An 18,364-nucleotide genomic window follows, 5' to 3' on the forward strand; every position below is an offset into this window, starting at 1 on the left:
GACAGAATATTACGTTCATTTGTTGTACAAAAGCAAACAAAAGTAGTTTGTGCTTTCCACTTCATTGTTAAGCCTGGAAGCGGGAGGCATCGGTACATCAATTTATAGCGGTAAGAGCTTTTCCGTAGCAAGTTGCCTTACAATAAAAGCAAAACTCCAGTTCTGCATCATACTAAGATTTCTAGTCAAATATAAAGACAGGAGTGAATGGTTTAGCTTGGTTTTAATTAGAAGCCTGCATAACTGATGCTCTTGGAGAATGTTTGAATTGGCAATCACATCCTATTATTTCATCCAGAGGGAATCTGATTCTACAATGTGCACTCTGCCTGGGAAGAACACCTTCAGGTGCACGGGATACTTGGAAGATGCTACAAATAGAATAAATCTTAAGCAACAAATATTCCTACAAAAAATTTAAAGCTACAAATGTTCTGATTGATTCCTTCTGCAGTAAGGAAAATAAATAGGCATCGCATACTAATTCTGTTACTTGTAAACTCTAGAGCTCTAGACATGCTAATTATAACAACAATAAATAGCCAACTTTGCAAAATGCTGCTAGTTACTCACAGTTAATTGGACTGCACTAGCATAATAAAATTTCTTGTAAGCCCAAGTCAAGTACAGGTCAAACGAGCATTTTAGAATGGATTAACAGATTTCAAAATACCCAGCTACATGAGGCAGTGCCTAAACATATGCTTCCTTGTGAGAACAAATATTATTACATTAGTCTGCATAGTATCCAAACTCCTGAGACACAATCACCCCATCAGTTGAAAAGAAACCTTCTAAAATGTAAAGCATTTTAAAGTTTTAGGGTGATTCTCTTTCCAAGACACTATGTAAAACAGAATTGCTTGAACCCAGTTAAACTCAACATTACTAATGTTGATCTAAAATATTAAGTATAGAAGCAGGCCCAGAGAAGTCTTGGATGAGAGAAGAGGGAGGAACAAGGAACTAAGAGCAGAGGTTGCTTTCTGATTCACATTCTCTACTAAAAGAAAGCTTGGGCCAAATTCCTCTTCAGAGTAATGTGGAGGTCAGTGGAGACACCACAGGGATTTTAACCCCTTCCCTAGAGCAGTTAGAGTTTCTTCAGGTGACTAGTTTGCTGTTCAAGAACATCTGCTTCTTTTCTTTTCTCATTTGCCTAAAAAGCAAGTTATTTCAGGGTGGGTTTTGTGGGTTTTTTGCATTTTTAAATGATGCCTTGAGACCAAATATGCCTCACCTTTTTCCTTTTCAAGAACAACCTCCTTCCACACCAAATCTGTGATAGTGAAACAGTTTGATCATCCCATAACAACCTGGTTTTGGTGATTTGGCAATTGAACCAAGTATTTGGTGCAGCCAGTAAACTAGAAGAGACAATGTGTTTGTCTAGGTCTTGAGCAATTTTCAAACCTTAGACAACCACCATTTTCTACTGCACATGCTCTCCCTGCTAGATGAGACACAAAGGACCAGATATGTAAAAATAACATTAGACAGCCCAGACAGACATGTTTCTGTACAAGTGACAAGAAACCCAAGATATCAAGCAAGCTAAAAAGATCCGTGAGGATACCCTGAACTACCTCAGAGCAGCATTTAACCCCATCTGACTGCACAGTGACTCCCTTCCACGGGAGAAAGACCTGGGACCCCGTGATCACCACCAGCAGGTGTGAGTCCCAGACCAGAGGAAGGCTCTGGGGAAGAGTGGCTGTGGCAGTGGCTACTACTGTTGCTGCAGCAGCACAAATATGAAGAAAGTCTCTATATAGCTGGTCTGGCTCAGAGGCTGGCAGCTTTGATCTCTGCATTTCCCCTCAATACCATCACTTCTCTCCTCCCAAGACCCAGACCAGCAGTGTTCACAATCTGCAAGCAGCAGCACTTTTGCATTCATTTGGATTTGCTGCAAAAGGAAAACACATTTACAGTGAAAGAACAAGGAAACATCCTTGTTCCTTCCACATGGATGTCTCTCTCAGAAGCCAAAAGGAGAAACATTATGCGGTATAGAGGCCAGGCTTGTCTTAATGAGGCTCATCCAACTGCCACACAAGACAACAGCAGACTATCAGAGACTTCAAAGGAAGCAGAATCAGACCCCAGGATACATATGGTCACATGAAAAATCCAGTCTTTGGCAAATACTGTCTCTAATCACCATCCCTGCTTCCATATCAGTTCCCTTTATAAGCATCACTTTCTAAGTTCCCATTCTCTTGAATTCTACATACCGAATTGTTGAGTTAACACAGGACATTTATCTAGACATTTATCTTCAGAAGATCTCACAGGCAATTTAATAATTGGTCCACAGGGGGGAAGAAAAAGGAAAAGGAAATTAAAAAAAAAAGAGAAAAAAAAAAGAAAAGAAGAGATAAAATAACAAGTGGTCTTAAGAAAAGTCCTGAGGAATTCAGTTCCTTGAGCTTAAGCATCGATGAGTTTCCTCCAGCAATTGCAATTTCTCCCTCCGTGATCCTCTGCGAGTCAGCTCTAGCAAGCCCGGAGGCAGCACACAATGTTCCTCTGCTCAGCCTCTCACACGTGGCAAATGGGAAGCAGAGGCAGACTCAGCAAGCCCGTCTCACACTGAGAAAGGAGTGAAAAGTAAGGCTGAGGGGAAAAAAAAATGCAGGCAGACACTTCTCTATAAATGGTAGAAAGCAGGCAAATGCATCGCTTCTTTCTAGATGGGAGAAGTAATTATCATAGGAATTAAGTGATTCACTGAGTGCTGAGTATAATGCCTGCCTTTTATACTGCCAAGGAAGAAGAATCAAACAGCAGGTATACAGTAAGGGAAAAGGCTCACAAGCTTGTGTTAAATTGTGTGCCTAAATTAGGAGCCAGTGTTCACAGAGGAGATACTGACTCCAGAGGGTGATGCTGCACGCCCAGGCTAAGAGCCTGCTACTACCTTCCCCGGTGGCTACACAGAAAGCTCAGGCGCTTGAGCCAAACCTCTGACAGTTGTGGCACCTATCCCCCCCTCAATCTTCTGCAGTGTTTCTGTAACACCAGACACGAGGCACAACATCAACACCCTTCCACACATACTCCCTCTGATGGCACCTACAAATCCCTGAACTATCTCTTTCACCCTCTGCCCATGACTTCTGTCCACCTGTCCAGCCTGATTCACCCAGCTCACGCACATTTGGTGCACGGAAGCCCTTGTAGAAGATTAAGATAAAATAAATTGGGCAAGGAAGAGGCAAGCAGGGAAGGGTGGCCTGGAAATTCTGCTTTAGGGGCTGCTGAAGAGAAAGCAGTAGGAATGAATCTCTGAGTACAAGCACCGCACCGGGGAACAGTACAGGATGCATGGGCTGTGCAGACTTACAGTTCCCCAGCATCTCTGGAAACTTAAGTCCAAAAACTCGCTCAATGGTGAGAATCCAGGTACGTTCCTTGCAGTGCATCTGTAGTACTCATTCATTTAATTCATGAAATTACACAAAGGCAGGTTCACACCGCCAGTGCTGGAGGGAAACTCAGCCGCTGGGACGTTTACAAGCATGTTCAGATCAAATGGATGAAAACCACAAAATCTCCACTCTCTCATAAAGTATCTGAGCTTAGATCTTGAGTACATAGAAGAGCTCTTTCAACATCAGAGAATCTGCAACTGTGCATCTCAGCTGAGGAATTTACCCCAGGAATCTGTAGAAAGAGGAACTATTTCAACATCAAATTACAGCTAAGACGCATGAGAACTGCTTTGAAAAGCTGTTGCTGAACAGGACTATGTCACAGACTGCTTATAATCCTGCCACCCAGTGTATCAGCTCAGCACCACGTTCTCAGAAAAGCAGTATGGCATCCGTACCATGCAGAGTGACAAGACTGTGACTGGCCTTTTGAGCCCTGGTGCATAGAGTTTGTAGGCAACTTCCTGTGATTTCTGAGCTTTTCCAGGATTTTTTGCCATGCAATAAACAGAAGAAACACTGCAGATACTTTCAGGTCTCTGCTATCTCTGCAGGGACAGGAAGAGCATATAACAATCATAACAAAGCATTAGATGGAGAAGAATTGGTATGGCTGATAAATTAAGAAATGTCAGCCCCACCCAAATCATCCATACAACAGTCAGTCCAAAAACCACGAGCATGAAAATGAGCAACTATTAGCATGGGCATGCCTAAACTGCTTGCACATCACAGGGTTTTAACCCTCCTGAACTTCAACACAGTCTCTGAATTTAAACTAGGATTTGGGAGAGCAGCCTCAGGGTCATACTACTCTCTGTTTTAGCAACCTGCATCACTGACTAGAAAACCAGGCAATAAAGCTGACAGGAGACTGTCAAAAGAAGCTGTAGTGGATGCTCTAGCTGTGAGAAAGGCTCTACAGAGAAATCTGGGAACTAAATAAAACATGAGATGCTTATTAAAAATAACTGAAATCACGTATCCCAACATAGCAACCAAGCAGCAGGCCAATCATCAATAGGATCAGGCAGCTAGAGTATTTGGCCTTCCTTTGACAGGCCCATATGGATACTGTTTGATTTAAAGTGCTCTGTCTGCCATTTCCCTACAGTGTCTATTATTAAATTTGCCACTATTACACTCTCCAAAAACTCACATGCTTTTTAGACTGTGAGAGGCAGACTGGAGGCATGGAAGGAGACAAGAACATACGTTTCCCTGATTGCTGACTGCACCATCATTTTGTATCAATCCTAGCCCTGTCTTTGACTAGCAAATACCCAGAAACCTCCCTGTAAGGGTCTCACTAAAAAACAAAATGCTTTCAGAGAATCAACTAGCACAGCAGGGCTGGCAGAGGTGCAATCTCTCCACACTTGTTTCAGCTCCACAACAGCCCAGCAATTCTAGTTTCTCCCAGATTTGTACAACCCTTTTGATGTGGAATGATAATATGACAGACACTAATGTGATAGGAAAGCACGACAGGCGACAGTGTGGCATGTGATGATGGGGTTTTACTGGAAAGATCAGCTTGCTGTCTTTCTAACCTTTTTCCACATTTACTGGAAGAACTTTGCAAACGTTCTAATTTGAAAGCAATGTCAAGCTGGAACATCTTCCAACTGGACCTCAGTCATCATTTCCGCGGCTCTTGGCACAGGCAACGGAGGATTCAGTAAAAGAGCCAAATCATCCCGTTTGTTACATGACATGCACTATGTCCAATTTAAATCAGAATTCAAAACAGCTAATCTGTTTAGGAGAGACAAGATGCCTGACCAGGAGGGATAAAGGTAGTGACACGCTGTGCTGGACTCCACTGGGAAGGTTAAGCCACAGGTGTTTCCTCCACACTCAGGACCTTGCTTGTAGGTCCACACCTGTCTATTTTAACTGCTCATGCACTCACTGAGGTGCTGCCCTGATGCTCCCCTTAATAATGCTGATTTGAGACATACTGCTCCATCTCCTCTCTTACAATTTCTGACTTACTGGGAAACAGATCAGCGACCCAGATTTATCTGTTCTCATCTTTCTGGAAAAGACTATGCGCTCAGGTACAACAACCACCTGACCCTCAAGGAGAGATGGCTGCACCAAAAGAAGGACATTTTGCTGCCCAGATGATTACCTGAAACCTGTATACAAGACCTATGTGGATATGATTTCATGATTTTACTCAAAAAAAACCTAAACTGAAAAAACAACAAACCAAAGAACAAGAAACAATGAAGGCCTGGTCCCAATCTGACAGGTTTGGGAATTTATAATGATTTATTTTTCAAGTCTCTGTGAAGAAGGCCCATGCAAACCCAGAGCTAGTTGACCTGTTATAATACAGAAGTAAACAAGTAGCTGATTCTCCCCTACCTGAAGTGAGATACTCAAACTGACAGAGGAAAACAGCTCAACAATTGTGTATAACTGTCTCGCTTTCTGGTCGCCTTGGGACTAACAAGGTTCGCCTATATACACCTCTCCAGGAGCACAGTGATTAAGTTGCTATCATCAGCTTTCTCCTAGACGTCAGGTGAAAAATGCCTTAGAGACACCAGGGATCAAATAACAATATTCAAGTATCTCAACTGCACTCAGGGGAACAGACTGGGAAACTGAAACCGTACGGTACATATGACAGGAAATACCATCGTCCACAAGCACAGCAGAAGCAACCGTTTTGGACATCTCTTAATACTATGATAGTTTCTTGAACTCACACAAAGCCAAGCATGGTTTCCCCAACTGGATTCATAAAGCCACATCAATTTTGGTCTGATTAAAGACTCATTCAAAACCACAAGAAGCAAAACAATGTTAAGTTTACTATGACTGCCACATTCCTGTGAGTGCTAGTACAGAAGATGAATGAAGTCCACATGGTTCCTCACACATGGAATACAGCTCTAATTAATATTAGGAATGTGCACCCCCTTCATATAACTGCTTCTTGATTAATGCAGAATGAATCATTATGTTCCAATCCAATATCTGTCTTGAACTTAACAGACATTTAATCTATTAAAGTATCCAAAAATATTATAGAATTACACAAAGCGTCTGGTTCGTAATGTCACAGGATTTCAAAGCACAATTATTTTTGGGTTTAGGGTACCTTAAAGCAATTTTTTTTTTAATCCAGCTCTCAAAATAACATAAACTACCCAGCAGTTCATCACTATTCTGCTTATTAAAGAAGGAAACGGCATAAGGACACCAGGAGAAAGACAAAGATTTAGTGTGCATATGCATCAGTTGAGGTCATGTAGTAACCTCAAAACCTATGATTCTAGTCCTAACACTTACAGACTTAGAAGATATATTTTGATCATTGCACTACTCTGAGAGCACTCAGTACCTCACACTGTATCTTGTAGATATCCGACATTAAATATGCTTTTTGTAGAAGATACCCTCTGATAGATAAGTCGATTTATCCACAGGTCTCCTCTGCTTTCCAGCAAGTAAGCAAGAAAAAGAAGTATTACCACCTAACATCCATCAGCACTTTGACAGATCCTCAACAAAGGCAAGCACTGGAATGAAAGCACCATAGATTTGCAAGTGCAAATTGCACAATAGTCTGTTCATGGAGAAGGCTAATGATCATACCAGGATGCTCTCCACAGAAAAAAAACTTTTTAGTATCTACATAAGCTCTCATTTTTTTTTAACAGACAATGAAGAGCAACATTTTTGTGTATCTGTGTTCTAAAAGCATTTTTTGAATGGTATAGAGGGACAGTAGAGATGAAAATGGAAAAAAGTAAATTCCTATTTTCACTGAGGCTGACAAGCCTGAGACAGAATTTGGGTATAAGGATAAAGAGCCCCAAGCTGCCATTCCTTGCTGTATCAACTGATATGACCAAGAAGAGTTTTGTTCTATCATCTCTGTTTACCCTTCAAACATTTGTAAGCAGCATTTGAGTGCCTCTGGTCCTCCTTTTCACCAGACTAAACAAGCCCAGCTTGTCAGTGTCTCTTCAGAGGACATGTACTTTAGGGCCCCTGACTATCTTAGTAAACCTCCAGTTTTCAGTAGATAAAGATTCATTGTCCAAAGTAAAATGAAGTACCCTTTCTATCTGTTGTAGTAATACAACACTGAAAGAGTTAAAAACAATGCAGATATTCATCACTTGTATGGAAAATCTGTGCTCTGAAGGGCTGCCCAATTTTCGGCAATTATAACAACTTTTTTGATGTTAAAAGAATGTACGCGTAGGCCATACATTTCCTTCTAAGACCAAAAGAAACATGTTTTTCTTGTGGAGCTTAATCAAAACAGTGTTTTTGTTGCACATTCCTGATGGCTCTATAGCTAAAGGAAATTATTTTTTTCTTTAACCAGCAACTGGGACTTTAGGGGCGACCAGGCCTGGTGTTTTGGGGCAGTCCACGCAGGAGCTCTGAACAGCTCCGGCTGACCGCACAAGGCCTGTGAGGTTAATCTGGCTATTGGACAGTTCTGTAAACACTACCTCAGGTAGAGTTCTTTACATTTTTGTACTGTTCAAGGCTTCAAGCCAAGGCCTTGATAAAAATAGTGATGTGGTTCATGAAAAGCAGGGCACAAAGCTGAACGGTGTGTTTCCAGTACCACGCAATGAAGTCCAAAGGAATCGAGACCTCCTCCATGCAGCCAGAGTTAGGTTTGCACTGATGCACCAAACCCGTTCAACCTCTCTTCACTGACAGCACTAAATGTTCTCACACAGGGTGCGTGCCCAGCAACACACAGCCTGCCCACAAAAGCTCAACATCCCGCTGCAAGCCCATGCACAGTGGCCGGTTCTTACCTACAATGTCTTCATAGGCATTCTCTTCTAAAGTGCTCTTGGATCCGAATTTATGCTGGCTCTCAGTCCCATTCTCAGTTGGGGAAGGAGGGTACAGCGATTGAAGACTTGATGCATCCTCGAACTCAAAGGATTTTCTAAAGTGTAAATTAATAAGTAATTAGTAAGTAGAATGCAAAATGACTGGAACATTTAGTTGAGCATTTGTTTGCTAAGAAATGTATACAAGATGACCAGAAAAACCCAAACCACACATCGTGCTTTAAGGACTAACTTTTAGAGGACCTCAAATTCTGTGCTCACAGCAGTGTTTGTGAGACTTTTATGAGGTTGGAAGTACTGTTATCCCCATCAAGCAGACAGGGAGAAAGTACCAAGGAAGTATGTGATATTTTACAAAGGTTACAGAGTAAGTTTGCCGCACAGTCCTCAGGTTAGAAATTACTTTGCTTTTGCCAGGGGCCCCAGAAACACATGGCCCTCTCTCCATGTGATAGATGTTTCTCTGGAAAGCATTGCTCCACCAGTTGCTCTGTGAGACACAACCCTTAGTTCAAAACCACACACGTCTTGAACCTTCAGAGATTTTCCTGCATAAAGGTCAGTGTACAATTGCCAAGGGCAAACTCATGTGGAAGTCACCTGTTTCCCTTGCACACCCTGTGCCAAGCACTGGCTGCAAAGAACAAAGCATGGAGGAAATTAAGGCTCTCCGAGGTAGACAAGGAACCCAGGCTGAAGGCTGGGGGCATGAAGGTTCAGGCTTTCTGACAGGAAGGTGGGGGGCAGCTGGGTCAGATGAACCCCCACAACTTGACTCTCAGCCAGGGACTCTAAAGAGGGGCGATTCACCACTTCTCCCACACCTGTCTCAGTGCTGCCAAACAGCCCTGTGACCCCAAAACTCCCCATTCTACAGTCTGCCCAGCACTTGCTATCCGAGGCAACATCTACAGTGGGGTGCATAGTTTGCACTGCCAGCTGTACTGGGGTGAGCATTCACTGGACTCATTTAGTATCAAGGATGAAACAGTGTGAAGAACAGGCTCGGGTCACAGGGTACTGTAAGGCTTTCAGAGACTGTGGATGCCCACACTTTCCTGCCATCAAAGCCCTTTCCTCTTCTCCACAGCTGGAGTAGAACATATGCTGACAGCATGTCCATATAGCAGTGGCAGGGTCTCATGAGATGTACTTCAGCCTGTTAATTGGCTCGAGTGTCCCTAAAGGCAATACACCAACTATCATACAGACACTGCATTTGACCAGAGCATTTCCCATGTGTCAGCTGGAGCAGACTCATGGGTCTGGAACAAGCTTAAGGTACCCCTCTCTAACCTTTCCCTAATCTTAAGAATATCCAGGTCCATAGTATGCAGATCAGGATCATGGCAGAAAGAAGCCATGAGTTTCAGATGCAGATATCTGCTTCTCCATACCTTCTAGCAGTTATAAAAGATGCTCAGACACTGAAGACATACCTGTGTATGAAATGAGACTCTCTAAAGTAAATATCCAACTTTACAGAATTCAAGGCAACACTACAATGCAATGACACTGCACAGGACCACAGCAATGAGCTTGTGGACCAGCACTCCACTGTAGTCCATGTGTCCCATGCCTACCTTGTGATATGCCTCCCTGGGCTGTGTCTGTGCCAGAGATCTCCAACCACTAGAGAACATCCAGCTCATGTCTATCTGAAGTGTAAAAGTTACCATGGGCACCAGGTCCTCTGAACAGATTGGCTGGATGCTACAGCAGGCAAATGTGAGAGACTTCCTTCATTTTAATATGTTGAATTATCCATCACAAAGAAAACCAGTGGTTTTGACCAAAATATTAGAAAAGTAAATATCCACAGTCCATTCTCATGACATTCTAGTGAGCGCAAGTTCAAGCTGAAACACAGTTACAAGCTAAAGACATCATGCATGTCTGTTTTCAAAGAGAGAACAGTTTAGAGACTGAGTTATCAATAATATTGAGAAAAACATTGTCACTTTTCATTCTGTCATTCTTAGGATGACTTGCATGGTCTTAAGCTCTTTGCAAATCTTGGAATTCTCTTATGGTAACTAAAGGAAGGACAGTAGCAGAGGCAATAAAGTTAAGAGTTTAAGAAGGATTTTGAACCCAGCCTTGAAGTCAGACAGCAAACATGATTTGGGGACGTTGATTTAAACTTACTCTGATCATTATTAATCCAAGGCAAGTCCAGAGAAGTCATTAAGAGTAAAGCTGTTAGAAGCAAATGGAAACCTACCCTCTGTACAATGTCAAACTGATCTGCAAGAATGATCAGGTTCACATGAAACACTGTAAATCCTACAACTTACATTCCACTAATCACAACCTAAATTAATACATACTGCTTCTGTTTTGGCTGGTACCCACTAGCCCCACCCAGAACCAAGGCTCTATTGCTGAACCCTGCTGTTGTCTTAACTTGCTATGGCAGGGGACTGAACCTGCAGAACAGCAGGTCCAAGTATGAATTGTACCTCTGCTTGAAAGAAGCTTCAAAACTTCAGCTCGCAAACTCATCATAACAAAATATGATGGTTCTCAGATGACTTGTATGGTCTCATCTCATAGAGACAGATCACTCAGCCACAGATGACATAACGATTTTATGTGAGAATAATCTCTTGGTATTTGTTCCTCTCCACCACCCATCACATAGACTGTTCTAGCACTTGCCCCTTAATTTTCCAATAAAGGCTACCATTACCAGCAGAACATTCAAAAATTACTGTCTTCTGTGAGTTGGAAATGCTGTGCTGAACAAAATGAGGTCACCTTTACTTTAGTTCACAAATTCTTGTTAAAATCTAGATTTACTTCCTCTAACTGGGATGATTGCCAGAACTCAAAGGCAAGTGCTGCTAATCAGAGCTTGGCTTTCCACATTTCCGCTCCCACCTCTTTCAGAGAAACAAGGCACACCAGCAGAGCTGTTTGATCTGTTTCAGAAGCAGGTGTCTCTTGAAAGTAAAGAACAGAATCTGAAGGCTCCTCTGCTCCTTTTCCTGCCTCAGTGAAACTCAGGTCAGGTTGCGCCCATAGAAACTTTTAATTAATTGAGGCAAGGTCAGGCACTGGTTACTGAGCTGATAGCATGCCTTTGAGATGCTGTGCAGCAGCTACTTGCAAAGCTCATCACTAAATACCATGAGCATGTGTGGGTATTGTGCACATGCAGAGATAGGGGAGCTCGTTAAAAATGCCCTACTCTGAGCACTGAAGGACTGTGCCTTCAATTTTCTAAGCAGTGAGCAGAATGGGTTGTACCATTTCCAAAAAGTCAAGGGAATCTTATAATTAAAACAAGCCGAGCTCCACAGACTGCTGGGGAAATGTAGCTGTATACTCTGATCATCAATAACTCAGGAAGGAAATAAAGGCCTTTTTGTGCTAAAACATGTTTTTCTCAGCATTAATCCTTTACAGCTATTGACACTAACTTAGGACAATGTTTCTAAGCACTGAATTAAATAAAATCTTCAACACTGCCGTGGTAACAAGCTTTGGAAACACAAACCTCTGCAGTATGTTTTGCAGTGAACAGGCAGATAGGACTATGACAGAGCAGCTATAATACCATTTCAAAAGCATAAAGCAATTTTGCTCCATTAAAAATCTCAAGGAAGGGCATTTGTGCCAAAATAGTTTAGCACACGTGACCTAGAGCCTTTTCCAGGGATTGAGGAATGCAGGTTGGAGAATTACATAACTGTAGCCATGTGAAGATATTGGTCCAGTGCACCCCATCGCTGAAGTCCAGCCGAAAAATACTTGCCGTGCACACAATTTCTAGCCATTTTCAGGTCAAAAGCATTGCATTAAAGGCAGAATTTAAAATACTGTTACTAAAAAATATGGCATATTTATTTATTTGGAGATCAAGCAAAAGACAGTTCCTTGAATTTTACCTATTCTGGGATTTTCTGTGAAATCGCGACTCTTTCTTCTGCCTTCTGGTGACGGGGGGTGCAGGAGTGGACGGGAGGGGAGGAGGAGCAGCAGGAGTAGGAGATGGAGGTAGGCCATTGCTTGGTTTGCTTTTGTGGTTTTTGTCTGCTTCATACTCAAAGGTGCGTTTGGGCTTGGGGACAGGATTCACCGCGGTGTTAGCCGGGCTTTCGAGGAGCAGCTTAGGGCCAGCCGAGTTTGCAGTCACCCCCTGTTTTGTCTTACTGCTTTTCTCAGCCTCAGTAGGTGTCTCTGGTTCACTCCCCAGATTAACACTCCCTCCTTTGTTATCACTTAAGGTTTCACTCAGTCCCTCCATAGTGCTCAGGGTCACAGACTTTTTCCTCCCTTTGTCAACACTGTAACAGCTACTTGGTAGCTGGGGGAGGCCTCTGCCAGGCTGCTCTTTCAGTGCTTGCTCTATCTTCTGTATTCTGTTGAGCACGGCAGAGGACTCCTTCCTCACGTGGCCCTTGTGGAAAGCAGCAGCAGGAGGCTCACTCCTGCCTGGTCTCTTATCAAACCGGTGGCAGGAATCCCTGTCCAGCAGTTCCTCCTCCTCCGTCTCTGGGTAAGAGCACTCCGAAAATGTTCTGCTCATTCTTCTGAGCCCTTTGAAATCAAATGTCTTCTCACTGCAGGGAGAGGTCAGCACACTGGGGCAGCTCTCACTGCCCGACCTCTCCCCAGCATCCCTCTTGTCCACACACGCGCTCATCCTGGGGGACGGCTCCCGGCGGCACTCCCATTCCGTGATCTTCTGCCTGATGTCCAGTGCCTGGGAGCGGACACTTGTCCGGCTGAGGGAGAGATTCCGCAAGTTGGTGGCAGTGCCCAAGGACAGAGTGCTCCGGGCAAGCGGATGGCTCCCTATCGCTTCCCCATCTTGAGCCTCCTTTGGACTCTCCTTTTGGTCCTCGGCCTTGAACACAGACAGCCTTTTATCCAAAGCGCCCACGCTGATGGCCTTGAGAGGGTGGCTCGGGGAGTCAGTGTCCGAGGCACTCGTGGAGGTGCTTCGCAGCGTAGACGTGCGGCTGCTCCCGTCCTTGAGGCGCAGTCGGGAGCTGGAGGCTTTGGTGAGCCTGGTAGAGCGGCAGGAGTCCTCGCTGTCACTGAGGGGGTAGGCTGGGCTTCTTCGAGGGGACAGAAGAGGTGGTGGAGAGACTGACTGACACCTAGAAGCAGAAAAAAATAAAAAATCAAGTCCTTGGGGAAAGTAGTGTTATTTGCCAAATTTCTTCTGGCTGCAGGTAAAGAAAAGGAGGTCTGCAGACTGCAAAACTAGCCCAAAGCATCACTACAACCCCAAATACTGTTCAGCCACAGGGTCAGGGGTGGCAGCAATTAACTCATGTCAGCAATACACTGATGAGCAGGGCATTTGGCACCTCCAAAGCCACTTTTCTCACCACTGTTTGATACTCAGCTTTTCCGTGTTTCCTGAGTTTAAATATAGAGGAGATTCTCATAGCAAACGATCACCTTGGACGCATCTACCACCTCAGCAGAATAGCTCCCTGGCCTCCCAGACTAAGGAGTCCCTCGGCAGGAAATGGGGGCTGCCAGGGAGAAGATTCCCACTGCAATAACCGTGGCAAAGACTGACCAACAAGGAGCACAGTTTGCTCACTGATTGCAGTGAACAAACAACTTTTAAAAGAGGTCAGATCTTAGTTCATAACATCTGAAGCAAAGTGCCACCGCGCTCAGCTGCTGCAGTGTTTTAGCCACAGCATGTCCGCCCCTGATGTACACAACAAGCTAAATAAAACAGGAAAAAAAAAGACCTCTTTTGTCTTTGGCCTGATGCTGTGGGCAGCAGATTAAATTCTCCTTATCAAACAGAAGCAATTTCTTATCAAAAGAATATTACAGACTGAAAAAACATACTGATCTGCCCACAGTATGTGTAGAAGAATATAAACTATGCAGAAAGGTCTTGGTGTTACCCTGGGAAAAAGCAGTCAGAACAAATTTTTGCCATGGCTTGCAACATCAGCTATTGTTACTGGGGTTTTGCACATTGTTGCAAAGGTTTTTAAGACAAAAAGACAAAAGGAAATTAAACAACACGCTAATCAGAAAATTAAGCCAAAACCATGTCTAAAAAAGGAGGTTTAAGGTACTGCCATAATGCATACATACAAACTGCAGCAGAAATATTCACGACTACTTAATGTTTTGCCCTAACAGCCTTTCTGTTCCGGACAGTACAGAAAGAGGAAAGAGCCAAAAGTAGTACCTTGCATATGCAGTTTCTGTTGTGTGCAGACTGTAGGCAGCAAGTTGGGTTTGGTTTTTTTTTTTTTTTTTTATAAACTGTCCTGCACATACAAAATCCAAATGAAAGAACTATTTAACAAATAATAATAATATTCTTTTAAAAAAGCCTAAAGAAAACCACGGGAGCAAATATCTCCAACTATAGCAAGGGAGAAAAGTTTCAGAAGATCCCTGGTACAACACGGTTTTCTCCCCACCAGCCCGGTGATACCTCCAGGCACAGATGCCAAGTTCTGTGCATTAATCCAAAAACCCAGAGCGGTGGAGCCATTTCTGAAAGATTGACTTTGACATAGGAGGTTCTCCTTCAAACACATCCCCAAAACAAATAATTAGATTTCATCCCCACTTCCTACAGTGGATATTTTGCAAGCAAAGCTCAGAAGTATCACAAAAGAGAAAATTTCTGATCAGAAAAGGACAATGACCAAGTTATCACAAAAGGGAATTTCTCTCTTTTTCAGAGTCCTGGGATAATCAAGCCTTTTCAGCACAGAAGTTGCACCGCTCAGTGTTTCTTGTTTTGAAAAATAAACATGCCCACAGGAAAAGAGAGACTTCATGCCAAACGCAATGGCAAATACTCCAACAAGAACTGCTTAAAGCTTCCTCTTTCCAGGTCTGAAAGGAACATGCCACAATACACTCTTCACCCTAGAAGTTAAATCTCCTGCTATTCTATACAGCTTCAGATGGGTGTCTTAAGAGATCTCAGATGAAAAGCAGGTGACAGGTGTTTTTGGTTGGTTGTTGCAGCACAGAGTTTGTAGTGAATTATCTAGAATTACCGTGGCCTACAAACCTTTTACAGGGCCTGAAGATGCCAACCTAAATCAGCCTCCTCAGACTTGGCAGGGTGCCCTGATTTGTCATTATTCCTGTCTGTCTCACCTTGATCTTACTACCACAAAGTCAAAATTTTATATTATCCTTACAATTCCTTGAGCTCAGACTTGAGGTCATGTTCTCCTGATCCCTGTATGTCACGCAGGCCTGCTCCAGAGCTGCACTGACATTTCTCCCAGTGAAACAGCTATCAGCCAGTGGAAGCTGCATTTTCCATACAAAGGCTACCGCCTCTGCTGCAGCCTTTGAAGCCGCACCATTGGCTGAGTTCGTGGTCAAGATTTAAGCTAGGGGATAGGGACAGACCCCACAAAGAGGCCACATGGAATGCTTTAGCATGTTAAAACTTATTCATTAGAATGTAAATTATAACCTGCATTGACAATAGGAAGAATAAAATAGAAAATGACTGAGGTAAAGTGAGTAATGGGACAGCAAAGGTGAAGGTTGCACTGACAATCTTCTCTGCCTTTGACCTGCTATATAGAAAATACCATAGCTATGTCCCTCCTCTCCTTTCACTGTAAGAAACATCTTTTTGGTTGTTTCCACTGTCAGGGAAAAGTTTGTTGACTCATCAGGAAAGGAGGACAAGGGGAAAAGCAGGATTTGTATAACATGCAGAAGTTGCAAAACATTTCTTCTTAGAGATATGAGCCATTCTTTTAAACCCCAGCTCCCTGGCAAGGTAACTAACTGCACTTAAGGCTCGACCTTGAAACCCCCAAATTCACTCACAAAACTCCCACGCACTTCAGCTGTGTGAGACTGGGCAGCGGTGTGAGATGGAGAGCAAAAGGCCCTGGGGAGGCATGATGTAAGAAAGAGATTCTGAGTTAAATTGATGGTATAACACAATGTAAGTGATCTGGATAGAAGCTATAGGACTAATTCAACAAGAAAGAAACAAAGCTTTGTCTGTATGCCTTCAGGCACACACTCTTTAATGGACAATGGCAAGTAACAGAAAGGAAAGAAATTTGAAGAGCAGCCCAAAAGCTGCAGTAGATAAGAAACTGGTCCTTCCCCAAGAAACCCATTTCCGTTAGAAAAATACTCTCTTGAAGGCACAATAGTTCCACTGACTTTAAAACTAGTATTATTGGACAGAGACAAATAACTAAATAACTTGCAATCTTCCATACAAAGACTGTAAAGCAAAACATTTTTATTGAGGTTTTCTACAAACATAATGATACACGCAGCATCTTACAAAGCATCTCGTTACATACACTTTCAAAACATTACATATACACATCATAAATTATGATTATGGAATCAAGATTAGATTTCTTAAATCGTTCACTTGTACAGCACCTTATTTCTGGGCAATGACATTTCGTTGATGATATCAGCATTTCACAAAACACACAGGAGTAAGTCACTCCAACTGCCTGTCTGATCAGGGCGTTCTTCCAACACACAGCTTTAGGTACACAGCTCTCAAACCACTGGCAAGTCAGCAGTAAATTGCAGTCTCAAAGGCAAATCACCCACCAAGCAGCGCACACTGTCTTGTGAACCGGTCACAGACCCTACAACTACTTTCCTGGTGGGACTCACTGCTGCACAGGGAGAGGAGCAGAAAGACTCTGAGAGGTGGTTTCCAGCCCTCTAGATGATGCTTAGGTTTCTGCTGTGCGCTGTTCCCTGACAACTCAGCAGAATTGCCCACAGTGGGAGAAAACTGATAAGATCAGTCACTGGATTTTGAACCCCAGGCACAATTGACCTTTAAACTGATTTAATCTCCTCTCCACTTTCTCATCTTCTCACACAAACATAGAAAAAAATTTAATTTATAAAACCTCTGATTCTCCAAACCCACTCTCAAATAAGAGTATGATTTCCATGGACCAATGTATGCTTTCATATTGTTTTCCCTAATAAAGGCTAGTATCAGCAGTGCCAATGAACACCTGTGGGTAAGAGTAGAGCTGTCTCTCACCTGCACCAAGAAGAGAACCACCTGCCACATCGTTTTGCGATAATTTGCATCCTCCTCATCACAAACCACAAGATGAAGAAACTGAATTCCTGCCCTCCATGTGAGGCTTTTGGCAAGGCTGACTTGTACTAAAACTCTATGGTGGTGGAGAATAGCTGGATCTTGGTGCCACATATGCCTGAGCCCTTATCCTATATCTGACACAAAAGTCAGAAAGTCTCTGATTTTGGACATCACACCAATCTTTTCCTACCTGCAAAGTATGGGTGCTAACACCTGTCTGTGTGTGACACAGGGAGAATTTAATCCAGGGACACGACTCAGAAATCGAACAATACTAAATCAGTACCAAAAGCAGAGATCCTTTGGATCCAGCTGAGCAGAAACACAACTCCTGCCTGCTTCCCTGCCAAAGAGCAACTCCAGAAAATAGAATAAATGAGTGCAGACAATTCCCAAAACTTCCTGAAATAGCTTTCAACAAAGGCAGCAGCCAGAGAGGTGGTCAAAGAGCTGGTTTTATGTCCTTTGGAGATCAGAGTACAGTCAGTAATAAGAACTTAGAAGAGTCCGCATCTGTGATCCACACAATTTTTGTAACCACTAATAACAATACTCAGTTCCATTTCTGACCAGGGATGAAAGGTGACTGCAGGGTGGTTAGTGATTTGCCATGGGAGAGTTACAGGACTCTTACCTCCCACTGCCCTGCTCTGAGCTAAGCAGCTCAGACTCCATCCACAGCACAGCTTTAGCCCTCCTGAAGCGCCAGCAGTGACTCCACAGATCATCCTGTGCTGAGGAAGGGCAAGCTGGCAAGAGCTGCTCAGTGATCTTTCCGTTTCGCAAATCCCATCTGCTCTGCTTAAACCAACACTTAGAGAATAAGACAACAGGTTTTGGTGCTCTGATCCAGGGAATTTCCCACTTCAACATGCTCGTGCTTGGGAGCCCATTTACTGAAAAATGAGCAGGCAACGTGTTGACAAAAAGACACTGGGTCTTTCCAGGCTCCTGTCGATGAGATCCTGTCATTTCACAGTAATACTGATGCCTGATGAGCTCAC

The 18,364-nt window shown here is 43.3% G+C and overlaps 1 protein-coding gene across 4 annotated transcripts in view; it reads right to left on the minus strand.

The window, feature by feature from the left end:
- Positions 1–18,364, minus strand: part of DENND2B (DENN domain containing 2B) — a gene marked incomplete at its 5' end in the record, with an annotated part of 89,353 nt that overhangs the window by 54,560 nt on the left and 16,429 nt on the right. For 3 of the 4 annotated variants that reach the window (XM_084262648.1, XM_084262647.1, XM_084262646.1), the window contains one exon: positions 8,243–8,379. In XM_084262648.1, the coding sequence (XP_084118774.1) occupies positions 8,243–8,379 (137 nt within the window). Of the gene's footprint in view, positions 1–8,242; positions 8,380–12,177; positions 13,396–18,364 lie in introns of all 4 variants that reach the window. The other variant, XM_084262645.1, reaches the window with a different exon arrangement.

Source organism: Gallinula chloropus (genome assembly GCF_964237585.1).
Source record: "Gallinula chloropus genome assembly, chromosome: 4".
NCBI lineage: Eukaryota > Metazoa > Chordata > Aves > Gruiformes > Rallidae > Gallinula > Gallinula chloropus.